The sequence below is a fragment of the Colias eurytheme genome, chromosome 6 (assembly GCF_061535395.1).
Source record: "Colias eurytheme isolate Ceu_HAF_F1 chromosome 6, ilColEury1 Martin Lab GWU primary, whole genome shotgun sequence".
Classification (NCBI taxonomy): Eukaryota; Metazoa; Arthropoda; class Insecta; order Lepidoptera; family Pieridae; genus Colias; species Colias eurytheme.
Genome location: NC_142985.1, coordinates 11,898,055 through 11,924,994, shown reverse-complemented (window position 1 = coordinate 11,924,994; position 26,940 = coordinate 11,898,055). Strand labels below are relative to the sequence as shown.

The 26,940-nt window shown below is 32.6% G+C and overlaps 1 protein-coding gene and 1 non-coding gene across 3 annotated transcripts in view; one reads left to right on the top strand and one right to left on the bottom strand.

The window, feature by feature from the left end:
• LOC149908065 (17-beta-hydroxysteroid dehydrogenase 13-like) overlaps nucleotides 1-20,373 on the bottom strand; it is a 40,017-nt gene extending 19,644 nt beyond the window's left edge. Inside the window, exons 1-2 of one of the 2 annotated variants that reach the window (XM_090103193.1) lie at nucleotides 20,259-20,373; nucleotides 14,910-14,978 (exon numbers count right to left, since the gene is read on the bottom strand). In XM_090103193.1, coding sequence (XP_089959319.1) covers nucleotides 14,910-14,978; nucleotides 20,259-20,350 — 161 coding nt within the window. In that variant the 5' untranslated portion in view covers nucleotides 20,351-20,373. Of the gene's footprint in view, nucleotides 1-6,298; nucleotides 6,459-14,909; nucleotides 14,979-20,258 lie in introns of those variants that run through there. The other variant, XM_090103194.1, reaches the window with a different exon arrangement.
• On the top strand, nucleotides 1,571-1,658 carry TRNAY-GUA (transfer RNA tyrosine (anticodon GUA)). The gene is given in 2 exon segments: nucleotides 1,571-1,607; nucleotides 1,623-1,658. It is a non-coding gene; the product is annotated as a tRNA-Tyr (tRNA).
• Nucleotides 20,374-26,940: the final 6,567 nt, after the last annotated feature.

Genomic DNA, 26,940 nt, shown 5'->3' with positions numbered 1-26,940 from the left:
TTAATTGTTATTAAATGAACAAAAATAATAATTAATAAATATTTATTAAAAAAAATTATGAGGCGTGCACTTTTGGATTTTCCAAATTATTTTATTAATAAACACAAATAATAAAGTACCATTAAACAAGAATTCCTGTATACCTACTTACATACTTGAACTGTAAAATAATCAATATGGTGATGATACTTTTTTTCCAATTCCGTAGGTATCACTTTAACGATATTTATTTCAGAATAATGGAATGGAATAATGTAAAATCTATAAAATATAAAAACTTACGTAGATATAATAAAAACAGATATATGTATTATGTATGTATTATTTAATTGTATTAGAAAATACTAACTCTAAGTATATAGGGGAAACTATGTGACCTTGCGTGTTGCGTGCTATTAGTTAGTTCTTTAAAGAAACGAATCTTCAATGGCGGCGCTTATCATTCCCTCTCGCTCACACACGGCCGTACGGTATGCAAAAAAAAAATGGAAAAATAAAATCACTAAAATGTATTTGATTTTCCCTATAATAGTTTTTATCATAAATTTACAATGACAATTATGCATTTGCGAAAATAAATAATGTTTTATTGGAATTTGACAAAATATGTTCTTTGGGAAAAGTTGTTCAGTTTTATGGGCTTATTACAAGTATTATGGGGATTTTATTATATTCTGTATACGTAAATATGATAATTCATATAAATACACAAATACAATAACAAAAAAGTTTGTCAACAAACAATTTGAAATAATTAATAAAATAATTATCAATTTACGTTATTTTTATTTTCTTTTTTGATGATCCTACCATCTGTCAAAGTCAGCTTTGGCCGCCATTGAAGATTCGTTTCTTTATTGAACTGACTATTATCTTGTTATCCGACTAAATGATAGATAAATCTTTTCTATCAATTATATACACACGGCTATAATTTACTTACAGCATTATATCCGCTATCTTTCAGATAATGAATAGAGATCTACGCTGTTTGTTTTTGTACGAAGTACCTAATGCATTTGGTTAGGTTATAAATATCGTACAAAGTGGTTATGTTATAAAGGGTGTCCCACCACTGGTTTAATAAGCGCGAAGGGACTTGTAGTTTTACATACGCTGAGTACGTAAAAAATACTTATCTATAAAATTCCAGAAGCATTTTTTTTCAAATGCATGAATTCTTAAAACTCTACGCTAGTCTTCTTATATATAAAAATGAATCGCAAAATGTGTTGGTAAGCGCATAACTCGACAACGGCTGAACCGATTTCGATAATTCTTTTTTTATTATATTCCTTGAAGTACGAGGATGGTTGTTATGTAGAGAAAACGTAAACATGTACCACGGGCGAAGCCGGGGTGGACCGCTAGTTCGAAATATAATTAATATCAATAGATTATAATATAAATAGGCCGGGAGATAGTGACACAAAATTTAAAACAAACATAAGTGGATAGAATAAGAAATAAATATCATGCGTAAAAATTGCAAAACGACTTTAATAATTTTATTGATAAAGAACTAGAACGTTTATAAATATTGAAGTGGTATTTCGACTTCATCGTCACACCTTCGATAGCTCAGTTGGTAGAGCGGTGGACTGTAGCTGGCTGTAACTGATATCCATAGGTCGCTGGTTCAAATCCGGCTCGAAGGAAATTTTTGGCAATTTCTATTTTTCTGTTTTCTTTTAATTTCCATGCATGCTATGATTTTCATTCATAATTTTCAATAAATTTTCGAGTAATGTGAAATATTTTTTTATAAAATATTTATGAAGAGGTGGTACACATACGCTGAAAACTCCTTACGTGTTTTTTACTAAAATATTTAAAATTAACTTAACTAAGTATAAATCAGCATCAAAATAAATCATTGCTCTCTTTTATTCTTCAGACATTGAGGGTAAAATCTAATTGCAATACTTGATAAATATTTAAAATTTATCTTGCTTTAATTTGAAAATTGAATGCATTCAATTATTTTGGGCTTTTTATTAATTTGGATGAAACAACACACGCATATTCTACCAATATGTATACGAATACTATGTGTGACCGACTTTGTTCAACTATACAGTTGAACAAAGTCGGTCACAACTCACAACTCACAGTACTCGGAAGACCTATGTTTAATGCCATGCGCATTATCTGTTTTATATTTTTTATAAAAAAATCCCTTTTTGCTTTCAAAAAATCATATCAAATCCAACGTTACTATCACCTAAATTCTAAACCATATCTAATAATAACACACACACGATTTTAATCAGCTTATCAACGAACGGACAGTTATGTACATATTTAATTATAACATGAAATTAATATTTGCAATCTTTTAATCATGACCTGATTCCAATGCACAATAATATTATCATTTAATAACCAGCTTTTCGCCCCTTTCTGACGTGTGCACGATTTCACGATAATACCCGTTCCGGCCCATTAAACTATTGTACTACTATCAAATACGGTGGCCTGGAAGAGATCGCTACCTAGCGATAAGGCCACCGTTTGTACACATTATTTCCTATTAGCTGTACTTTATGTGTCTCTATTTCTTTTGTGGTGCAATAAATAATTAAATAAAAATAAATAAATAATACAATTTGTATACTTATCAAGGATCGATGACAGTAAAATAATTTCATGAGTTTATCTTATCAATGTGTTTTTACTTTTCAGGTTCTTTATTTACTAGCTTTTCGCCCGCAGCTTCGCCCGCGTAATCAAAGGATACAGGATAGTTCCCGTTCCCATGAGATTTTCGGGATAAAAACTATCCTATATGTTAATCCAAGTATGTGCCAAATTTATTGAAAATCGTTTCAGTAATTTTTGCGTGAAGGAGTCAGAAACAAACATACAAAATTCGTATTTATATAGGTAACTAGCGACCCGCCCCGGCTTCGCACGGGTGCAATGCTGATACTAAATACACTACAGTGAACACACCACACAAAAACTGTGAACGTTGTATATAAAAATTACAAACATAGCGGCCCGCTCCGGCTTCGCACGGGTATAAAATATAGTATAGCCGGGCGGCCGGCCGGTACCGCCGCAATCGCTACGTCCCGCAATTTTTAAATCTGTAATATCTTCGAAAATATTCACTTAAATCATACGGTGTAAAGGGCCATATAGATCTATATTAAATGAACAATGTATTCAAGGTATTTAATTGGTTAAAGATTAATGCTGTATTGGTTAAAATCGCTTCGAAAATTAGCCATAATTTGTCGTAAAAAGTAAATGACAAAAAAAGTTATTGTGGGTTATCCATAAGAGATAGAAATATACCATCGCGGACTTTTCTGTAGACCTTTTCAATGTGTATAATACTTAGTACATTATTTTGATAAAACTCGTAGGGTTCAGCCTGCGTTTGCAATGTAAGCGGAAAAAATGTAATTTTTTACTACATCACATTAGAAATCTCGAAAATAACAGTACTTCTCCACTATTTAATGGATGTTATTATACATATAAACCTTCCTCTTGAATCACTCTATCTATTAAAAAAACCGCATCAAAATCCGTTGCGTAGTTTTAAAGATTTAAGCGTACAAAGGGACATAGGGACATAGGGACAGGGAAAGCGACTTTGTTTTATACTATGTAGTGATATAGACCATAGTTTTGAAAATTGTAATAGTTTCCAAGTTCCAAACCAATAATGACATACACTAAAACTAAATTATGTTAACAAAGTGCATAATAACAGAATATTATAAACGGGTATCCAGCAAAATCAGGAAGTTATAGAAGTATATTTGGTGCGAGTCCAGTTCAAGCTGTGACGTCATTGGTTAGACAACCCGCAAACTTGTATTTGTTATTTAACTACCGACTTATCTTCGCGAATTTTAATTCGATTTTATAGGGATTAAAAATATATTGTATTTAATTAATTACCTGATTAGATAAAATATTTGCAAAGTACCTATTGTAGTAGGCAAAGGTAAGGTTGGTGTTTTTCACTCAAAGTTATTCAGATAAGTGATTACGAACGAACGAGTGGTTAATAATATTATGTGGAATTTGGAAAGATGAAGATGAATTGGATGAATGTTTTGAGTTGGTTTTGAGATGGTTTTGAGTAAACTTTATTGTCTTTCGACATTAGGATAGTGGCAGCTATTTTTTAGGGTTCCGTAGCCAAAATGGCAAAAACGGAACCCTTATAGTTTCGTCATGTCCGTCTGTCCGTCTGTCCGTCTGTCCGTCTGTCACAGCCGATTTACTCGGAAACTATAAGTACTACAGTGATGAAATTTGATGGGAATATGTGTTGTATGAACCGCTACAAAAATATGACACTAAATAGTAAAAAAAAGAATTGGGGGTGGGGCCCCCCATACATGTAACTGAGGGATGAAATTTTTTTTTTCGATGTACATACCCGTGTGGGGTATCAATGGAAAGGTCTTTTAAAATGATATAAAGTTTTCTAAAAAACATTTTTCTTAAAGTGAACGGTTTTTGAGATATCAGCTCTCAAAGTCGTAAAAAGTATGTCCCCCCCCCTCTATTTTTATAACTACGGGGTATAAAATTCTAAAAAAAATAGAGGTGATGCATGCTAATTAACTCTTTCAACGATTTTTGGTTTGATCAAAGTATCTCTTATAGTTTTTGAGATAGGTTGATTTAACTGTAATTTATTATATTTGCTGCTACGGAACCCTTTGTGCGCGAGCCCGACTCGCACTTGGCCGGTTTTATTTATGAAGAAATATGAAGAAATAAGTACCTAGGTAGTTCTGTAAAATGAACCTACATCATGTTGTATTAAATAATAAATTATCCTAATTGATTTTTATTATTGCATCCTTATCTTTACTAATCGTTACTTGAGAAACTACTAATGTTTGTTTGTCTTTCTTCACGTCGGTCGTAACGAAATTTTATGATTTTTGAAGCTAAAGAGTGAATTGGCGACCTACTTTTTATTTGAAACTTAGGTTACCAGTCTCTATAATAATTATGATTTCTGCTATAAAAGAGAACTCTAACAGAACAAGGGCTTTACATAACGCCAGCCTTATGGAACACCTCTAGCTTCCTGTGAAAACAAGTTTTTACTATAGTTACGTGGTATTAGCAGTAGAAAATGTTTTAGTACAAAATGTTCTTGAACTAAATCGATCACGCACTGCAACGTCTATTGACTCACATCCTTTGAAATTCATCCAACAAATATATACTAAAATTGTTGTTATTACGATATGATTAAAAAAACTTGAGAGAGTTCGTTCAATGATTAGTTGAAGATTGTTAATTTCAGATAGCTGTTGTTAACTCGTTAGTGAAATAGTGAATTAAAATGCTATTATAGTTAATTGGAGCTGTAGATATGTATTTACTTAAATATAATACCTGTATGATAGTTGATACATTGTTCAGTGTTTACGCAAAGATAACTCTGGATGTTGTCTGCTTCTTTTTTAAAACAGAATCGATTAACGTAATTATTATTGTATTGTTTCTATTAGCATAGCAAGAACATAATTTTGACTAAATTTCTTCCAAAATAGTGTCTCCACATTAAAATTCATCCACTATAATACAAACTGTACATACAAACACATCCACACGTTTTTTATTTCTCATGAGTAGGGACTTGTAAGGAATTAACATAATCAATAATCTTAATCTATCTATATATATAAAAAAAAAACGTTTTCCTTGGTCACCGCATCACGCGTGAACGGATGGACCGATTTCGATAATACTTTTTTATTATATTCCTTGAAGTACGAGGATGGTTCTTATGTAGAGAAACGTAAATATGTACCACGGGCGAAGACGGGGCGGACCGCTAGTTATAATAAAAACCCCGGGACTCGAGTTAGGTATACTAATTGGTAATAACCACCTATTGCTTAATTAAATAATTGAAGGAACAATAATTAACTACTTACACATATTTTATGAAGGATTTTAATACTTATTTCATGAATTTAAATTGAAGAAAAATAATAATTATTATTTTTCTTTGTGTATTTATAAATTTTAATGTCATTTATTTTTTGTTTAAAAATAAATCTTTATGAATTATCTGTACCTATTATGTAATTACAATTTAAAAATTTTCACAAAATTTACACGTGGGTTCTTACTTAATCTACCTAATTAACAAATTTATTTCATTATATTAATTTTGCATTACCATAAATGTAGACTTTCGAATCACTGGTTTGATAATAATAATTACTTAAATGATTCAAAACATCTAATTTTGACAATCATTAAAAACACGGAATAAAAAATAAAAAATAAATCTACAACTCACTCAAAAAACAATACATTCTGTTTCTTCCCTGATTGAACCATAGACACGTTTAACCACATCACTTTATGTCAAAAACGAAATGTCAAAAACGCGTTTGCCGCGCTTCACAACGCGGCGCTGGTTTTGGAGTGTGCGAGTCTAATGCGCGGTTTAACTTTCACTAGTGCAGTTGCATCGGTTGCATAATTATCGGAAACATTACAAAAAAAATTGAACGCATCCTTCCCGTGGCCGGATTGTTTCGTAGATAATTCGCTTGTGATTGTTTCGAATGGGTTTCCTTTTTTGTGGTTGCTCACGTAAATGTCAATTTTCCCGCCAATTATTTGTTTATGCCAATGTCAAGTCTACAAGTATAAAATATTCACAAAAAAAGTATCATAATGTTTATTATAATATTAACATAAATTAGAACCTACCTTCCTACAGAAGATAATAATTGTGACCCGCGATTTTTATGCTAAGCATGATTATATTAATCACATTACATACATTACGTTTAATTATTATGCTTAATCCATAATATTTTAAACATAATCAAGTACATAAGCTGCAGTAAAAATTGCTAAAATATAAAACGTGTCATTCTTGCGATAATTGATTAACGCAAATGAGTCTGTGCTATTAGCACATTACTCCATTATACAGAAAAACAATTCACACGCATAAATCGCAAGTTTTAGCACAGATAATATACATAGGTACTACATGTATTAGTGTCGTGTGAACAGATCAATGGTAATAAATGAAATTGAACGCAATTGTTATACGCAATTTTAAGACTTCGTAAATATATTTTTTTCTGCTTGTTTTATTTCCGAACAGAAAGCAATGATAGTGTACATAAACATACGTGTGCGTAAATTTGTCGAACGTACGATTCGTATTGTAAATGTACGACTTGTATTGTAAATGTGCGATTCGTATTGTAGATAGTCATTAGAAAGAAGGTAAAATTTTGTACACCGGGTTAATCTTGAACCTTGCGTTGGAAGATAAAATGTAAAATCAAACATAAGTATTTGTTTTAATTATTATGCACGTCACATAGGTACGCCTTTGTTGTCTCTTTATTATTGAAAAACTAAACAAGTTAGTGATAAAATAAACAACATTGCAAATAAAGAAAATTAAATATCTCTATGCATAATGCAGATGAATCGAGATAAGAATTTTAATGACATTTGCAATACCTACCTATCCTTTTAAGAAATCACCTTTTATAAGTAAGACCTTCGTTCTTTCCAAATTAAAAAAAAAATGCTCTTGAAGCTATATTTGTTCTAGTTGTTTTTCTTGATAAAAAAATTTACATTTTTATGTACTTATTTTTATGTGTATGTCGTAACTTGTAAGTATGTATTACCTTTATCTATGAATATTAATATTATACAAAAGGTTTGTCTCTGGATCTACTGAAGTGATTTTGAAAATTATTTTATCGTTCGTAAGCATCTTGACGGATTAGGTATCATAATTCCTTAAACAATGGGCAAAGTCTGAACAAGCAGCTAATATATTACTTTTTCTGTCCCTACGTCCCTATTATAGGTAAGTATGCTTAAATCTTTAAAACTGCGCAACGGATTTCGATGCGGGTTTTTTTAAATAGATAGAGTGATTTAAGAGGAAGGTGTTAGTATATTATTTATTAGGTTTTAGACAAAGCGGGCGAAGCCGCGGGCGAAAACTAGTATATATATTTCATTAACCTCACAATGTTCACCTATTTACCCAATCTGCTTTCGACAATGCTACCAGTTAGAGGTTGTTCCAACAAAATATTTGTCTAATTATCTTAGCTGCAATCTTCTGTATTGCATCAATGGTAATGTGTAAACGTGTAAACAGAACATAAACGTAATATTCATGTCGTAACTGGGACAAACATAACATATCATTAACTGTGAGAAATGTATCTTCTCTGTTTAAGGTTTTTTGTATGAACATTTCTATTGATTTATCTCGATACTAGCTTACCTCCCGCGGCTTCGCCCGCTTTGTCTAAAACCTAATAAGTAAATTATATACTAAAACCTTCCTCTTGAATCACTCTATCTATCAAAAAAAACCCGCATCTAAATCCGTTGCGCAGTTTTAAAGATTTAAGCATACAAAGAGACTAGGGACAAAAAGCGACTTTGTTTTATACTATGTAGTGCTGAGAATGTAGACTAGAAGCATCAGAAGTTACTATTAATTTATGTTATGACATATTATGCTTTCTTCCTAAAAACTGTTTCCAGTTACTGTGAACTATTTCTCAACAGAATTTTATGAATGTTTCGTGTATATTTCATAGGTATGGGAATATATCGTAGGTATGTAGATATTTCATACCGCTTCCTGATTAGGATGTATTAGCTGAACAACCCGGTAAATTGCAATGAGGTTAAAATTGAAACAATAACACTTTAAAAATAAAATATATTATATAAGTTAAGGGATTAATGAAATAAGTTATACAAATATATATAAAACTAGCTGCTCCGCGCGGTTTCACCCCCGTGGCTCCACTCCTGTTGGTCGTAGCGTGAATCGTGATGATATATAGCCTACTAGCTTTCCGCCCGCGGCTTCGCCCGCGTTTTCAAAGAAAAACCCGTTCCCGTAGGATTTCCGGGATAAAACCTATCCTATGTCCTTTCTCGGGTATCAAAATATCTCTATACCAAATTTCATGCAAATTGGTTCAGTAGTTAAGGCGTGATTGAGTAACGGACAGACAGACAGAGTTACTTTCGCATTTATAATATTAGTATGGATAGCCTTCCTTGATAAATGAGCTATCTAAGGCGCGGGACATAATACAAGCGGCGCGGCGCGCCGCGGGCGCGCTGCCGGCGTGCATCGGGTGCGCTATTGGCATTTTGTCTATACTAATATTATAAAGAGGAAAAGTTTGTAAGTATGTATGTAAGTATGTATGTATGTATGGTTTTCACGCAAAAACTACTGGACCGATTTCAAAAATTCTTTCAACATTAGAAAGCTGCATCTTTACTGAGCAACATAGGCTATATTGCATTTTCAAAAAAATTAGAGATCCTTACCAAAAATGCAATAATGTAACCCAAGGTGTAAAAAAATCCTCAATAAAACTTCTGTCATCGCGTGCGCTGCGGAATCTATTGAAGATAGAACAAAAAAATGTTCTACAGTATTATAGAATGGATCAATATCTACAAGAAAGTCCGCGATACCATATGTCCATCTTCAGTAGTTATGTTACTACAACAACTTTTTTACGTTTTCAAAGTAAATAGAAGTGCCGACAGTAATCAAACCATGTTATCCATACACATATATTAATCCTTATCCCATTAAATGATGTTTTATTATAGACTGTTTTAATACCAGCAAAATACTTTTTAAATGAAAAGAATTGGATATTCCATTCAAAAGATATAACGAATTTAAAAGTGTCAATCTACAGAAAATAGTAGGTATACTGTTCGAGCAGGCCGTAGTGCGGGGGTCACGGAGGAATTCTACCAATATGCGTCTTGACGGAACACAGTGGGGTTTTGGTCGGTAGGAATCCGACATAACCCACGGCCCCTCCCCTGGAGGCCGTGGGTATCTATGAAAGATTTTCCCACTAAAACAAAAAAAAAAATCAGATGTTTTGCGCGAAGTGACAGTAGTACCCACCTCAACGCTTCGCTTATGAGGCGTGCAAAAAAAGGCCGTAGTGCGGGACGGGGTAAAGGTGATTTTCATGTCCGACCTATAGTAGACTTTTCACTGTAAAGATATCGCTATCTATGCGGGTGAAACCGCAGGGCATTGCTAGTATGAAATAATTTTGGAAAGGCGGCGTAACCTTGGCACAACCGTGGCGTGCCGTCTCGACGCCTGTCCAAAATTCTTTCATACAAAATGTATAAGAAGGACGTGGTGCAAAACAGATTCAAGAGGTGCGCTTATGGCACGCCCGCGCCCGCGCCGCTTGTGTTTGACCCGCGCCTAACACCGAAATAATTTTTCAAATCGGACCAGTGGTTCCCGAGATTAGCGCGTTCAAACAAACAAACAAACAAACTCTTCAGCTTTATAATATTATTAGTATAGATTTAATTATCATAGCGATACTAATACAGCGCATCAATAAGCTCTTATTTGTTTTATAACTATATAGTTAGCACGAAACAAAGATATTCCCTGACTCTATTACCTGTGATTGTATTATTCCGTTGTTTACGACATGCTAAAAAATATAAACACGTTTTTTTATTTGAATATTTTTCTGTAGCATGTATTTTTCAACTATTGTATTTATACAATTTATTCTGAGCTTTTATTCGTTCATTCTTTTCTAAACAATGTACAATGAACATCTATTTTTGGAGTTCTGTATAGAACTACTTAGTTCAATGAAATCTGTTCGACGCAGTTTTGAAAATTACATAAATAACTTCGTTAGTTGTGTAATGTGTATCTTCAGATAATAATTATTGTGTGGTCTATGCTAAGAGCATTATGGTTTAATACTCTGGTCTATGACTGTATGATATCTTGAACATCTAAATAGGACGCGTTCCCATTTGAATCCCTTCTTTCGAAACAAACTTGCGTGCTAATCTGGTTCTAAAACATTCAGAGTCAAAGGTCACAGTCGACTGTGGTAAATTTACATAAATGGCACTGTCTAGTCACTGGATGCGTATCGGATAAGGTTAATCGTGTGTGCGTGTGCCCATTGCGTAAGTGTGCGTGCGTGTGGTGCTAAATTGGGCAAATGTACGGTGACATTGTTGTTCAGACTTCAGATTATCTGTGTATTTATATGTACCTAGGAAGATAATGAAATAATAAAAACTGATAAATTTAGAGTTATTTTTAGAACGTTGGAGTTAGTAATTAAGAATGGTTGCCTGTTTGTTTTGCCTGAAAATTTTAAGTGTTGAATAATTTTGGGTTTATTTTATTAAATCTCATGAGAGACACTCAATAAAAATTGAATATTCATTTTTTTATTTCAGTCTTGTGTAATTATAATATTACTCTACAATAACGGACTGCTAGCTACTAACACCCTTTTTAAGGTAAAAACTAAAAACTATACATTTCTGGTCCATTTTTATCATTTCATTGAATCAACCAGGATTTGGTCAAACAATAAATTTTGCGATAACATCGACTGTGCGCAAACTTTCCTTGATACGAGCGGGTCGATGACCTCTCGCTTGATAAGTATCAATGACATGACACAGCTTTCATTCATATGAAAGATATTGAGTACGATGATTAAATATAATATGTGGGTAAAAATAAATATGTGGCCTGCCGCCTGATGAATACAGTAAAATAAAAAAAAAAGAAATGAATTATGGGAAGTGAACTTTGACATAATTTCGAATTTTGAAAACCATCGCTGCACCAATGACAGCTATAATTTTTTTCAAAAACAAATGAATCTTAAAAATCTTATCAGATTCTAGAATATCCTTGAGTCTAGATATACCTAGTAGAAATAAATACGTAGCCACGTAGGTAGGTAACTAGGTACGTAGTATGAAAACACTAGCTAGTCTCGTTTCGAATTGTCATTGTTTCCTCACAATTAAATTTCAACACCTGACTGGTTCTATAATTATTATTGAGCTATATAAATCTGTTTTTTCCGTTTCAATTGAAATAGTGATGCAAATGCGATGCAAGTTAATTAATGCTCTTCTTAGTTCTTACTGATCCGGTATATTTATTCTAATCATTTATTGAACTGCTCACGATTGATAATTTTACATACATATATTACATTTCATTCACTTTCAAATTATTATTTTTCACTAATTACACCAAACGATTGAAAAAGAATCACAAGGACTTCTTGTCTTTTTAAAAGCTCCTAAATGTCCAAAATCCAAATGAATGACCCTGATTTCGAAATGGGTTATTAATTATTATTACTTATTAATAGGTATATACAGGGTGTAATCGTTAAGTGTGCACAAGCGATTATTCCGTAACTATTGCAAATATCAAAAAACTTTAAACTGATATCGAAAGTACTTAACCTAATGAGTAAAATGGCCATAATACATTTTTAAAAATAAAACGAGAAATATCCAAAAATGTTACATTAAACGCTCCCTTACAATTTATTTTATTTCATTTTGTATTCATAGCAGATTTTTCAAGTGACTCATACTAAATGTATGGGAGGGTTTTAAGTTAATTTTTTAGATATTTCTCGTTTTATTAAAGTGAAACTTTTATTAAATCGTCTCAAACTTTTTGGTCTGTGTAGCGCATGTCGCGTGTATCGCGGCTGCCGAGTAGGTATACCTACTCGGCAGCCGACCGTCACGCGACATGCGCTACACAAAGCAGTGTTCGGAACCGTTCGAACAGTTTCACTTTTACCGTGGTTTCATAAAACCACACAACATTTTTTTTAAATGTATTATGGCCATTTTACTCATTAGGTTAAGTACTTTCGATATCAGATTACAGTTTTTTGATATCTGTAATAGTTACGGAATAATCGCCTGTGCACACTTAACGATTACACCCTGTATAATAACAGAAACTTGAAAAATGTTGATTAACGTAAAAAAACTAATAATATTGAAAAGTTAGGGAAATTATTAGACCTCATGAGAATTTTTGTACTATGTTCCTACCTACTACATAATATTGTGTACCTAGTTCTGATCGAAATAATAATACTTAGGTATACCTACGTAAGGAAGTTTTATAATTGATTGAAGCGGAAAAATCTTCGATAATCATAAACCGATTACATCACGCAGTCGGCAGTCTGTACCTACGCATGTGTGCAACCAAAAACAATTCAAAGGACCAATGACCTTGATGCTCGGATTGTTTGCAAATTTTGAACTGTTTTGCTTATAGTTGTATATGTTACGGCTAAAGGTAGGTGAGAACATAAACTTAAGATTAGCCGGCTAAACTTAGGTTTATTTTCGACGAGGTGTTAATGTTAGTTTGTTCTATCTTTAGCCGGCTAAACTTAAGTGTAACCGCAGGCCCGTGGCTAAAAATGTCGGGGTGGGTAGATTTGGTTACTATAATACATGTAAGGAACAGGGCGAGTGTTTTCTGGCACTTCGCCGGCTGCTGCCGCAGCACGCTCGCTGCGCTCGCTCGGCTCGTGCGGGTCTTAAGAGTTCTAACCTAACCTAACCTAGCCACCAGCTTTCTGCCCTGAGTCGGGGTGGGTAGATTTGGTTACTATAATACATGTAAGGAACAGGGCGAGTGTTTTCTGGCACTGTGCGGGCCCCTCAAGCCCTCCACCGGCCCGGCGCTAACCAAATCTACCCACCCCGACATTTTTAGCCACGGGCCTGCGGTTACACTTAAGTTTAGCCGGCTAAAGATAGAACAAACTAACATTAACACCTCGTCGAAAATAAACCTAAGTTTAGCCGGCTAATCTTAAGTTTATGTTCTCACCTACCTTTAGCCGTGACATATACACTTTATAGTTCCTTGAGGCGTTAAAAATTTTATAAAGAGGAAAAATTTGGTTGTGTATTTGAAAAGAATAGGCTCGGAACTAGGTACATAACAGATTTCAAAATCATTTCACAGTCAGAAAAGTACATTCATTATTCATGAGTAACATGGATTCGATTTTTTCTTTCATCAATAAGAATTAAGAATCCTCAGCTAAGCTTGTGGAAGATGCTTAATGTGTGCTTCTGTCTTTTTGAAAACGATCAAACATTTCTCAATTCACAACGTATTTTCTAACTTTTAAAGGATTACAAATATTATAGTATGGTACCTACTTTCTAAGTGCATTAACATTATTTTATTTTATTCGAACCTTATTAACATTTAAAATAATGCAAATAGATTTAAATATAGGTACTTATTCTTTTAATTACAAATATCAAAGGTCAATTTCATGCGATTTTCCATAGTAATTATATTTTTTTTCCATTATGTTGAAAATAATTAATCGAACAAAGGAAATCAATTTATATAAAAAGCGAATGAATAAGCATTTATGTGCACATTTAAAAATACAATTTTAATAGCACTGATAAGAAAATAAATAAGTCTATGGATAAAAAAAAATGGTGTGCGTGTAGTCGTGTACTAACTACTAGTGTACACACGTAAGAAGTGAAACTTCTTTATGACCTTATTTTTCAAAAAATAATTTACTATATGCAACTTTACAGAAATGCGTCGAATCACGCGTGGTAGGGATAAGAAAAAGATGGCGCGTAACGAAAAAATGTTACACTAATTTTTTTTCCTACCCCGATAAAGAAGTTTCACTTCAACAACGGTAGGTAGGTACATAGCTACCGTTAATGTTCTAAACAGACGCATCTAATAGCTTCACCTGTATGTTTGTATGTATAATGTAACCGACTCCTTACATTTTGGTCCATTATACCTACTGACAGATTTAAATTTTAATTCAAACTTTGTACCTACTCTTATAAATGATCAGTGACAATACAATAATTTCATGGGCTTTTCTTATAAAAGCGTGATTTTTTTTTCGGACTAAGAATATTTATTTTAAAATAAAATTAATGTTTTAAACAGGAATTAAACAGCTGTTAAGCAAAGCTTTGTTGTGGACTTAAGGTTAATTAAAAATTATACATAAAATACTTACCAAGGTGCTTGTTTTATTAAATTTTGTGCGTTCCCATTTTTCTGTGTCACTGTCGTCGCCATTTTCAATCTGCAACAAAAAATTTACAATAAGTTCATAGTTCATACGTAGCCCATCATTATTATAAACAAATATGTAGTTACTACTTAATCATCATTTTTATTAATCACAAGATACAATTGAAATATTTTAACGATATTTCCTTTTTTGTATGATGTTCTTTTGAACTTGATATTATTTTATTATTTCTTACCATTTTATTACTTACAGGTACATAAAAAAGGTTTATTGACACAAAATTGTTGCGACGAATTGTTTATTAAGTTGAGAATGGTTTATCAGTAAAACCAAATCTTAAAATTACTTGTATTGGTCATTATTATTATAATTAATATTTAATATGTAATCGTAGTTGAAAAAAATTAAGCAAATGTGCAGTTCTAATAAAGAAATATCATGTTATTCTATGTCGTTGTTACTTACTAGGTTACGTTGTTGAATTTTGTTGAACTGTCAAATGTTGCCTATTAAAATGGCTCTACTATAGATCATACTTTTCTACGAGTAGGTACGTCAAAATTGATTCTATTGAGATAGTGAGATTAAGAGAATTTGAATTAAATAAATCCACTTTTGGTATGTTGTTTTCAATTTAAATTCCTAACTCTATAGCACAAAAGCTTATAAGCAGTTACTCCGGATCCTATTTATTTCCTTGAAGTTAACTATAACTTTTTATAAGTCTTGTTTTAGCACATTAAATCTGGGGGCACGGTAGTGCCCCCGCCAAGACAAGCCAAGCGAGGCGCACGGGCACTACCTACCTTTTCTCGAAGCGCTTCGACGTTTTTTTGAACCCTCATAACTTGGGTTTGGATTATGCTAGATCAACAAAATTTTCGGGATATATTGTCAATAGCGGACTTATTGAACATATTAAGTTTTAATTACATTAGCTTTTATACTTCAGATTTTATTTATATCTAAAAAACGCTAATTTCGTCACTGACTCACTGATGATCATCAAAATTCTTAAGGTATTTCCTAATGTCCTAGAAAGCTGAAATTTTGTATGTAAGCTAGTATTAGCACACAAACAACAAAAAAAATTATAAAACTTGTAACTTTCATCCCCCAACCCCTTAAACTAGGGGATGGGAGTTTGTATGAGACCTGTAATTTTAAATTAAATTTTGATGACGCTAGAGGTCTAATCTAATAATCTAAAACTTGGTTCCCCTAGATATATATATGTATAGGTACTCCTTGTTAAAAAAAAATTGTTACAAACAACCTACAAAAAGAAATGAAATCCCACCAAAAACATTTTCATGTAAAATGTTGCCAAGACGAGCCCATATGACTCGCACTGTCAAAAAGTTATCAGATCTCATGTAGAGCCAAGCTTCTAACACTACACGCCCTAACTCTACAAGGCCTAACTTCACAAACTCTACACCTTAGTCAAAATATGTGGCTTGGCCGTTCGTTACTACAAGAACTATTGTATAACACAAAAGTAATGAACAGTGAATTAGTTTTTCACCTTACGCCGATGTGAATGTAGCGAAATGGCCAAGCCACATATTTTGACTAACGTGTAGAGTTTGTGAAGTTAGGCCTTGTAGAGTTAGGGCGTGTAGTGTTAGAAGCTTGGCTCTACATGAGATCTGATAACTTTTTGACAGTGCGAGTCATATGGGCTCGTCTTGGCAACATTTTACATGAAAATGTTTTTGGTGGGATACTGTTTGTTTACAAGGCTGAGACGATCACGTAGCTTGACATGCAATTTACATGATTGCTAGTTTTCGATGGTCTACACAGAACAGCGAACAACAATATTATAAAAAAGGTGTACCTAGATTGTTTTTTTTTTTGTTGATTTTAATTTTTAATGTATTTTTTTTTAAGTTAAAAACCTCTTTATAGAAAGTATAAAAATATGTGTTAAATTGCATATGTACTCCATATTTGGATAAAGTATAAAATGGGATACCAAATTTTCTTCCACATAATAATAAATAATTTGGAAAATCCAAAAGTGCACGCCTCATAATTTCTTTTTAATAAATATTTATTAATTATTATTTTTGTTTATTTAATAACAATTAAACCACATCGAATCAGACCCTGAAAAATGAAAGGGTTCTATTCCTGAGCATACTCAAGCGTAAGAGAAAAAAAAAGACTCGATTAGTAAAGTATTTCGGTCGCTATCGTGTTAACAAGAAAAAGGATCCGCACATACAGACACACGGACGTCCAAGACAGAACTTTTTTAAACTGTTTTTTAACTAGTTTAAATAACAAAAATGACATAAAAATATCATGAACGTTAAAAATAGTGTTTTTTCTTAATATGTGTGTGTATGTATTATCTTACAAGTGCAATGTATGATACATAAAGACATTTTAAGTTTGAAAAATCAGATGTTTTGCGCGAAGTGACAGTAGTACCCACCTCAACGCTTCGCTTATGAGGCGTGCAATAAATAGATAATTGATATATATTGATGACGATTTTGGATTGTAAATTCTCAGTCATCTGAACGACCTTGACTTTTAATGGCAACTGGAATGGATTGGCAATGGAAGGGATAACTACCTATAATTATTATTTATTATTTAATTCATAATATTTTTAAATTATTGCACGCCTCATAAGCGAAGCGTTGAGGTGGGTACTACTGTCACTTCGCGCAAAACATCTGATTTTTCAAACTTAAAATGTCTTTATGTATCATACATTGCACTTGTAAGATAATACATACACACACATATTAAGAAAAAACACTATTTTTAACGTTCATGATATTTTTGATGTCATTTTTGTTATTTAAACTAGTTAAAAAACAGTTTAAAAAAGTTCTGTCTTGGACGTCCGTGTGTCTGTATGTGCGGATCCTTTTTCTTGTTAACACGATAGCGACCGAAATACTTTACTAATCGAGTCTTTTTTTTTCTCTTACGCTTGAGTATGCTCAGGAATAGAACCCTTTCATTTTTCAGGGTCTGATTCGATGTGGTTTAATTGTTATTAAATAAACAAAAATAATAATTAATAAATATTTATTAAAAAAAAATTATGAGGCGTGCACTTTTGGATTTTCCAAATTATTTTAACTTAGGTATCCATTATAATCTTATTATAATATATTATTAATGTTAAATATTATAACTTATTTATTATTTTATTAAGTATACATAACAATTATGAGTATTTTATTATAAATTTCGTATTTTATAAATATACTATTAGGTACCTTTTTTATAAGTGGGGAAATCGTTACGACCATGAAGGCATGAACCACGGCCTCCGGGGAAGAGGCCGTGGGTTATGTCAATATGTCGGATTTGGGATTCCTAACGACAAAAATCCCACTGTGTTCGGTCCAGCCGCATATCTAATGTGTTGTTGTTTTTCACTACAATGCGCAATGCAACAAGCCATTAAAATCATATAATATCGAAATATTTTAAAATTAGGTATGCATTTCACGTCCGAGTCCGTTAAATTTAACTGAGCTTTGTCAAGATTATCAACGTATCGCACTTGGAGCTTGGAAGTTCCTTATTCACTATATCCGTATATCCGTATATCCGTATATCCGTATATATATTATAAAGGCGAAAGTTTGTAAGGATGTATGGATGTATGGATGTATGGATGTATGGATGTTTGTTACTCTTTCACGTAAAAACTACTGAACCGATTACAATGAAATTTAGCACACATATAGAGGGTAACTTGGATTAACACATAGGATAGGTTTTATCCCTGAAATCCCACGGGAACGGGAACTATGCGGGTTTTCCTTTGAAAACGCGGGCGAAGCCGCAGGCGGAAATCTAGTATCCGTATATTTCTTTAACATATGATTTACCTGTATGTTTGTATGTTATCGACTTCTTTAACTCGATTTTGACACTTGACTAATTCAAACTTTACAGTTTACTAGCTTTCCGCCCGCGGCTTCGCCCGCGCAGTCAAAGAAAAACCCGCATAGTTCCCGTTCCCGTCGGATTTCCGGGATAAAATCTATCCTATGTCCCGGGGTAAAAGTAGCCTATGTCCTTTCTCGGGTATCAAAATATCTCTATGCCAAATTTCATGCAAATTGGTTCAGTAGTTAAGGCGTGATTGAGTAACAGACAGACAGACAGAGTTACTTTCGCATTTATAATATTAGTATGGATACCAAGAAGCTTAGGTATATCTAATACACTGGAGATAGCACTATGACCATTAAATTGTAACAAGAAAATATGACGTTGAATGACGCCTGTATGTTTTTTTATCCCTTTCACACCTAATTTGGCAAGTTGGTGTGTGTTGTTTGTGTGTTGGTTTGTTGTTTTAAAAACTATAAAATTTATTTTAACTTAATATAATATCACTTGTTCAATTTTCTTTCAAGCTACTTAATTATCAAGTAAAATTTCGGTTCTTCTTAAAATAACTACAGATAAAAAAGAGACACTTTAATAAAGTTATGACAACATTAAAAAAGTTTGTACCTATAGGTATCTACCTAACTTGCTGTTTTATTGTAAACCTTTTTCTTTGAATTTAATTTCTGGCAAAATAGTTCTTTAGATTTATTAAATGAATAAATTAATTTTATGTAAATTTGAGTGCTGAATGTCATCGAAATTACTTACTAGTTTTACATAATTATTGAAAAACACAGTAAGAAGTTTAGAAATACTACCTACCTACCATTAATGAAAATGTTTACCATTAATACTACTACCTACTATATCGTGAATTATAATACATATCTATACTAATATTATAAAGAGGAAAGGTTTGTAAAATAATTATGTAAGTATGTATGTTATTTTTTTTTTTTTTTTTATTTTATATGTATGTATGGTTATATGTATGTATGGTTTTCACGCACAAACTACTGGACCGATTTCAAAAATTCCTTCACCATTAGAAAGCTGCATCTTCACTGAGCAACTTAGGCTATATTGCATTTTGAAAAAAATTAGAGATCCTTACCAAAAATGCAATAATGTAACCCAAGGTGTTAAAAATTCCTCAATAAAACTTCTGTCATCGCGTGCACTGCGGAATCTTTTGAAGATAAAACAAACCTAATTAAAGCTTGGTTCCTGACAATAGTTAAATATACATTACGAAAGTTTTTTGCTATAGTATATTAAATACATTCAATGCATTGGCATTACCATTAGATAACAAGTAACAACAAAAGGCAGTAGGTAATAGGTATATAATATCAAATATTACCTGTGGGAACTAACGTCGGAATTAAGTATAGCCAATTGACGACTATCAAAAATCATGAGTATACAAGAAAATTCTCATAAAGTAATTACCTTCCAGAATAAATCCTCTTGTTGTCGTTGACAGAAAAAGTAGAAAAAAGTTGCGTCAAATAAGCGCGGGAAAATTTTGGCGCGATTATCATGCGCGTCTACTACGGAGTAAACGCGCTGGATAACTGAATGACCCACTCGCGAATCATTGAAATCAGTGACAAGCGGCAAGTTTATCGGATCAGGGTCCAGCTGTTAAAATCTGCATGATTTATTACCATTACGTTTGTTTGAAATTCTATTTTGTTTAGATAGGATTTCTGTAAAGTTGATAATAATTATTAGGCACGCACCTTTGTATTTGTTTTGAATTTGACGATAATACCACAGTATTACAATATTATTTCCTAAATATATGGTAATACTGTGATAATACACTGTGATAATACTATACTAGTAATAGGTATAATAATTAAGGTATTATTATTTTTATTGAATACCACTTTTTAATAGTATTATAATGTAGGCAAACTCCAACTATCAACTCGATTATCCTCATATTATCCAATTTTATAAAGATTTAAAAGGTTATTTTGGTGACAATGAACTGAACATCATAATAAAAAAAAATACAATTAGATTAAACCTTAGATTAAACAGCTAGATTTTGACCAGTTGATTTAGAAAAAATAACACACCCTATAATAGCAATCGATATGTCGCCAACAAGAAAATACCTAATATGTGGAAAGTAATTACCTGAAACTTACGGAAACGGCTTTACATAATTTGAAAATTACTTGATACTTGCTTCGAAGAAATGTAGGTACCTACCCAATTATAGGTATTGCTACTTCATGGTTGAATATGCTTTCTATTTTTATACTTTTATCCGTAGACAGAGAAACCCTTTTATCTGATCACTTTTGTCTATGGCACAATAGAAAAAGAAAAAAATTAACATTTAAAATTAGAACGCGACAAAAATTTTGATTTCATCGCGCCGCGGCCGCCTCGCGCGGTCATTAAACTCATAATATTTTCAATTTTGTTTATTTTTAAAGATGGATTTAAGCAGTGATGCACTATTGTATGTACTGGAAGCATATTAATTATTATATTGATGAGAGAAGTGCGTGATTTTAATTTTTATAGTTTATACGGTAGCTGCGTGTTGGCGAATTGTCGTTGAACTTTTGATTCTTCGACGTGACCCTCGGGGGTTTTCTTCGCGATGTTTTCCTTCACCTTTCAAGCAGTGGTGACTGGTGATGATATCAACATACACATATAACCCGAACTCTAGTCTCGAACCCCGAACTTATCGAAAATCGATTTGAAATCCGAGGTAAATATCCACAACATTATTTTCAATATTCGAATTTGTAATGAAAACTTATAAATAGCTATCTTGACAATGAAGGAGAGCAACTAAAGTTTCTTGTCGGCTCGAAACAGGAACAGCTTTATGAACCGGTAGTAAATTATAAATGATGTATTTTGACGATTTATAAGCGCATCTGAAGGAATACTAAGTAGTTAAATTAATTAATGCTTGAGTATGAAATTGAATGATATTTAACAAAATTCTAATTTTTAAGTACATTATATCTATTATAAGGTTATTAAGTTATAGCATACTATTCTAAAGTTTAATGAAGTAGATTTCTTTTTTTTCAAATTATTTATTTTCATGAAATGTGAATAAAGGTATCTACAAATGGCATATACTTATAATTATATTAAAGTTACAAAATTATTATGATAGGTAATCGATTAGAAAACAATCATATCCAATACGATAAAAATTCAATTCAAATAACAATTATAGTATGTAATTATTTTCATGCATAAACATTATTTTATTCGTAATTTTTTTTAAGTAACCAGACGTTCAAGTTTCAGTCTTTTAAGGATTATAAAATTTGTAAAGGCGGGTCCACACTGAGCGAGCAGCCTCGCGGAGCAATTGCTGCGCGAAGCAGCCCGGCCAGAGGATTTGGCTCGGCTAGCTAGCTACTAGTTATTATTCTGCGGCTCGGCCAAGGAAAACCCGTGACCAATTTTTCTAGGTTGAGGCACGTAGGTACTATGGTTACCTAAGGGTGCTTTTCCACCAATAATGTGCTAGAATGTGTAGCGAAAAATGTGTTTGTAAATAACTAATAGTAAATCGCTTCAAATGCTAAACGCTTCAAACTTTAAATTAAATGAAGCGATATGATTGGTTCTTTACAAATACATCCCTCGCTACGCATCCTCGCACATCTCTGGTGGAAAAGCACCCTAGTGAATAAATCAATGCACAATATAATCGTATTTTTTTGGTATAAGGCCTTACTAAAAGTAGATTTTGGCATTATGTGTGATATGCAGTGCTAATTCGACAACTTTTTTGGGTTAAGAACATTTTTTTTAGTCTTTAGATGTCTGAGCACGTTAACGTTAATAGTTGGCATTTTTTTTAAAAGAAAGTAAGAAAAATATTTTACGTTAATTAATATTATTTGAACATAGAAAATTGAAAAAAGATAATAGATATTAAAAGTAAAAATGTTGTGTCAGTATTTATATCTAACGGTAAAATCCCTCAAAAAGTCTTTAATTTCTAAATACCTAATACAATCAAATACCTACCTTACCAATACAGATGAAACTATATTATCGCAGTAAATAATAATGTTTATCTTATCTTATATATAAAATTCTCGTGTCACAATGTTAGTCTGCATACTCCTCCGAAACGGGTGGAGCGATTCTCATGAAATTTTCTGTGCATATCGGGTAAGTCTGAGAATATCTATTTTTCGAATGTACCACGGGCGAAGCCGGGGCGGACCGCTAGTCTTATATATAAAATTCTCATGTCACAATGTTAGTCTGCATACTCCTCCGAAACGGGTGGACCGATTCTCATGAAATTTTCTGTGCATATCGGGTAAGTCTGAGAATCGGCCAACATCTATTTTTCATATGTACCACGGGCGAAGTCGGGGCGGACCGCTAGTAATTTTATAAAAAAATAATTATTACTATCGGACAAATTGAAATAAATAAGCTTTCTAGGTGACTCGATAACTCGAGAACGGCTGAACCGATTTCGATAATTCTTTTTTTATTATATTCCTTGAAGTACGAGGATGGTTTTTATGTAGAGAAAACGTAAATATGTACCACGGGCGAAGCCGGGGCGGACCGCTAGTTAATAATAAAGAAACTGTTTCAGTTGGACATAATATGTACCTTAGCTTCGTTCGTATCTATACATATAATAAAATCGTAGGAAAGTCAAAACTGTACATTGAATATTTTTTTAAAAGAATACATAATCCATGATCTATAATCGATATAGAAGCCAAAAACATAGTTTTTAGAATTTTTGTCTGTTTGTCTGTTTGTCTGTTTGTCTGTTTGTCTGTATGTTTGTCCAGGCTAATCTCGAAAAATACTGCATAGATTGACTTCAAATTTTGCATGAATATTACTAACAGGTCGGGTGAGGCTTTTTTAAACATATTATCATGCTATCACCTCCGGGGGAGGAGCTGTGAACCTTTTTTTTTCTTACGTATTCCGTGTATTACGACAGCGTACAATCTAAAGATTCATGTTTAAATGTTGGTTTCGGGTAAGCCATGCTATTATCTAGCTTTACACAATAAAAACGATGTCATTTACGTAATTTGGGCAGAGAATCAGTTTAATGAATGTATTAAGTATACAAATTTGAAACAGCGCCATCTATGAGATTTCGTAAAAATCAAATCAATTTACATGTTAACACTACTGAATACAATGTTAAAAATTAATAATTTAAATATAATTATGTTATTTATTTATTCTTCCCTTCCCTATAAGGTGCGCTTATAATTCGTGTGAATATACTACATTTTTAAAAGTGAGGGTAGATGTTTATTATTATAAGTCAAACTAGACACCATTAAAATTAATCTAATATTGATTGTGTTCATTGGTTACATTTTTAAAAATCTTCGTGTTTTAAAAATTGGATAACGAGGCGGGACTCGAACCAGCATTCTTTAGTGGTCGAATTTTTTCTATTCTTTATAAATTTATTGTTTATGAATTTATATTTATAAACAATAATACAAAAAGGTTAGTTCGTTGATAATTATTATTCCTTCATCATTTACATGTTGTAAGTAAAAATATACTTTGACTGTTAATACTTTTGTTCAGTATTTACCTGTATGATTATTGCTTAGTAATTAATTATATATTTTCATGTCGTATACCTAATTAAAAACATAAGTTTGATGTGAAACTAGCTGGATTTATTTTTACACACTTACAGTCTTATATTTTGTGTTAATGTTAAAATAGTATTAAAAGTGTAAATCATAATATTTTTTCACAATTAAAAATATTTCGTTTTTTTTGATGATGTTGGCATCGAATTAAACCGCGCTGTCGTTTCGTTCACAAAAAGTGAAGTTATGAGGACCGAATATGTAGCCGCTTCAACTTACGGAAACGAGAGCTGCGTTGTCTGTTAGTTATTGTATAGTCGAATTTAACGTTACATGGAAATTGGAATCTAATTATATGTATACTTATATACTTATATTAAATCTGTAGAGGTCAATTCTGTACATGAAATATATTTCCTAAATAACTATCACGAGGTGATTAGGGATCGACACTGACGCCAAAAATTTTTGTCCGTCTGTCTGTCTGTATAACCGTTATAGAAACAAAAACTACTCGACGGATTTAAACGAAACTTGGTACAATTATTTTTCATATTCGTGAGCAGAGGAGTAACTCTGTTCTCCATATTATATAAAAAATATCTCCCGACATCATAAATGTCTATCTTTTATGGTTGAGCTTAGGAGTTCAAAGCTTTCTGATTATATTTGTCTACTAGCTGTGCCCGCGACTTCGTCCGCGTGGAATAGTGACTATGGGACCTATGACCATGGGCTCAGGGTGGGGCAACAATAATTGTTTTTATTTTCATGCTTCCACTCCCACGTTCACTCCCAGGCCCACGCCAACGCCCACGCCCACTCCCCTTCACAATTGGTACCTACCAGATCAAAGCCAGGGTAAGCGCCCCACCCAGCCCCACCGTGGCTACGCCCATGCTGAATTACTACTTAACATACAATTATTGAGTAAATACGTACTACCATAAAATGTAATTAAAAGAATTGTTACTTATTAAAATTTCTTACTAAACTGAGCTAAAAAACTTACGTACCAACTTATTAAAGAAAATCAAGAAATGAAATGCCTAACCTATACCAAATAGTTACTACATAATATTGTAATTAAAAATTATGATTAGTATACAATATGGAAAATCAAAAAAGAAATGCCTAACTAATTCTACGTCAAATTTCTTTTAAATTATGTCATATTATTTTTTAGGAACCAGGGGGGGAGAGTAGCAAATTCTATTTCCTTCCTTTCTTAAATGGATGTTTTTAATAATGTATGGTGTAGCCACTGATCAGCTTAATCGATACTCAATTTTTATCAAATCCAGGAACAAATCCAAATTAGATGTTTCCTGTCTCACGCACGTAACTAAAGGCTGAAGAGAGAGAGAGGGAGCACGTAACTAAACCGTTTAGACGAAGAAAAGTGTATAGAAAAAGGAATAAATAATTTCATAAACTTCCCGACGATCTTTAAAAATAAATTATTATATCATTTTCATTCCCACTTTTACCCCTATGTAGGTATAATAAGTGGATGAACCGATTTTGATACAATTTATCTAAGAACCAGCGTCGGAAAATATGCTGCCTAACAAAAAAAAAGCCGCATCTAATTCGGTTTACCCGTTAGCCAGCTACGGTGCCATAGACAGACACACACACACACACAGAAATACATAGCAGTCAAACACATAACACCCATCTTTTTGCGTCGGGGGTTAAAAATATAATACGACATAATTTAAAGGACATTTTATGTGGAAAATTTACCTATTAGAAGTAACCATAATGTTAATTTGACCCCGCCCCCCCCTACTACCTCAGCTTACCCCCAAACCCTTGGGGAATTTTGATATGATCACCTGGACATGTAAAGGAATAACTGTAGCGTACATATAACAGATAAATTACGTTTTATCGTACACTGTACAGTGTACAATAGAATGCCTTAGCAAATGTTCGCCGTGATTACTTATAAATTGTCATAACTTTTTTATTTATGAACCGATTGATATGAAATAAACACTAAATGTTAAATGAAAATTACCACAATACATTAGTGAAAACCGCATCTAAATCGGATAAGCCGTTTCTGAGATTAGCGTGCACAAACATACAGACAAACAGACAAAAAAAAATTTAACTACAGTTTTGGGTTCAAGATCGATTTAATAATAACACCTGCTAATTTTTTTCTACATATTTTCATTGTACAGACATCGCTTTTCCACAATTTTATTATATGTATTGATGATGATGATGATTGATGATTATAACACTCTCAGTCCGTTTTAACTTAATTTTTATTCACTCGCATCAGTGCCACCTAAAAAATCTTTATATCGAAATTCGAGCAAAGCTAAGAAAATGAGAAATAAGAGTTCTCAAGGTTAGAGGTAAGAGGCTTACTATTGACCGAAAACAACATGTGTTATGCCGAGAACCTGAAACCGCTTCACAACGAGAATTGCCTGTGAGACCGAAACCTTCACTGAGAGGGTATAACGTCTCACAGCTGATCGCAAATGGCATATTTTATCTCGATAATCTGA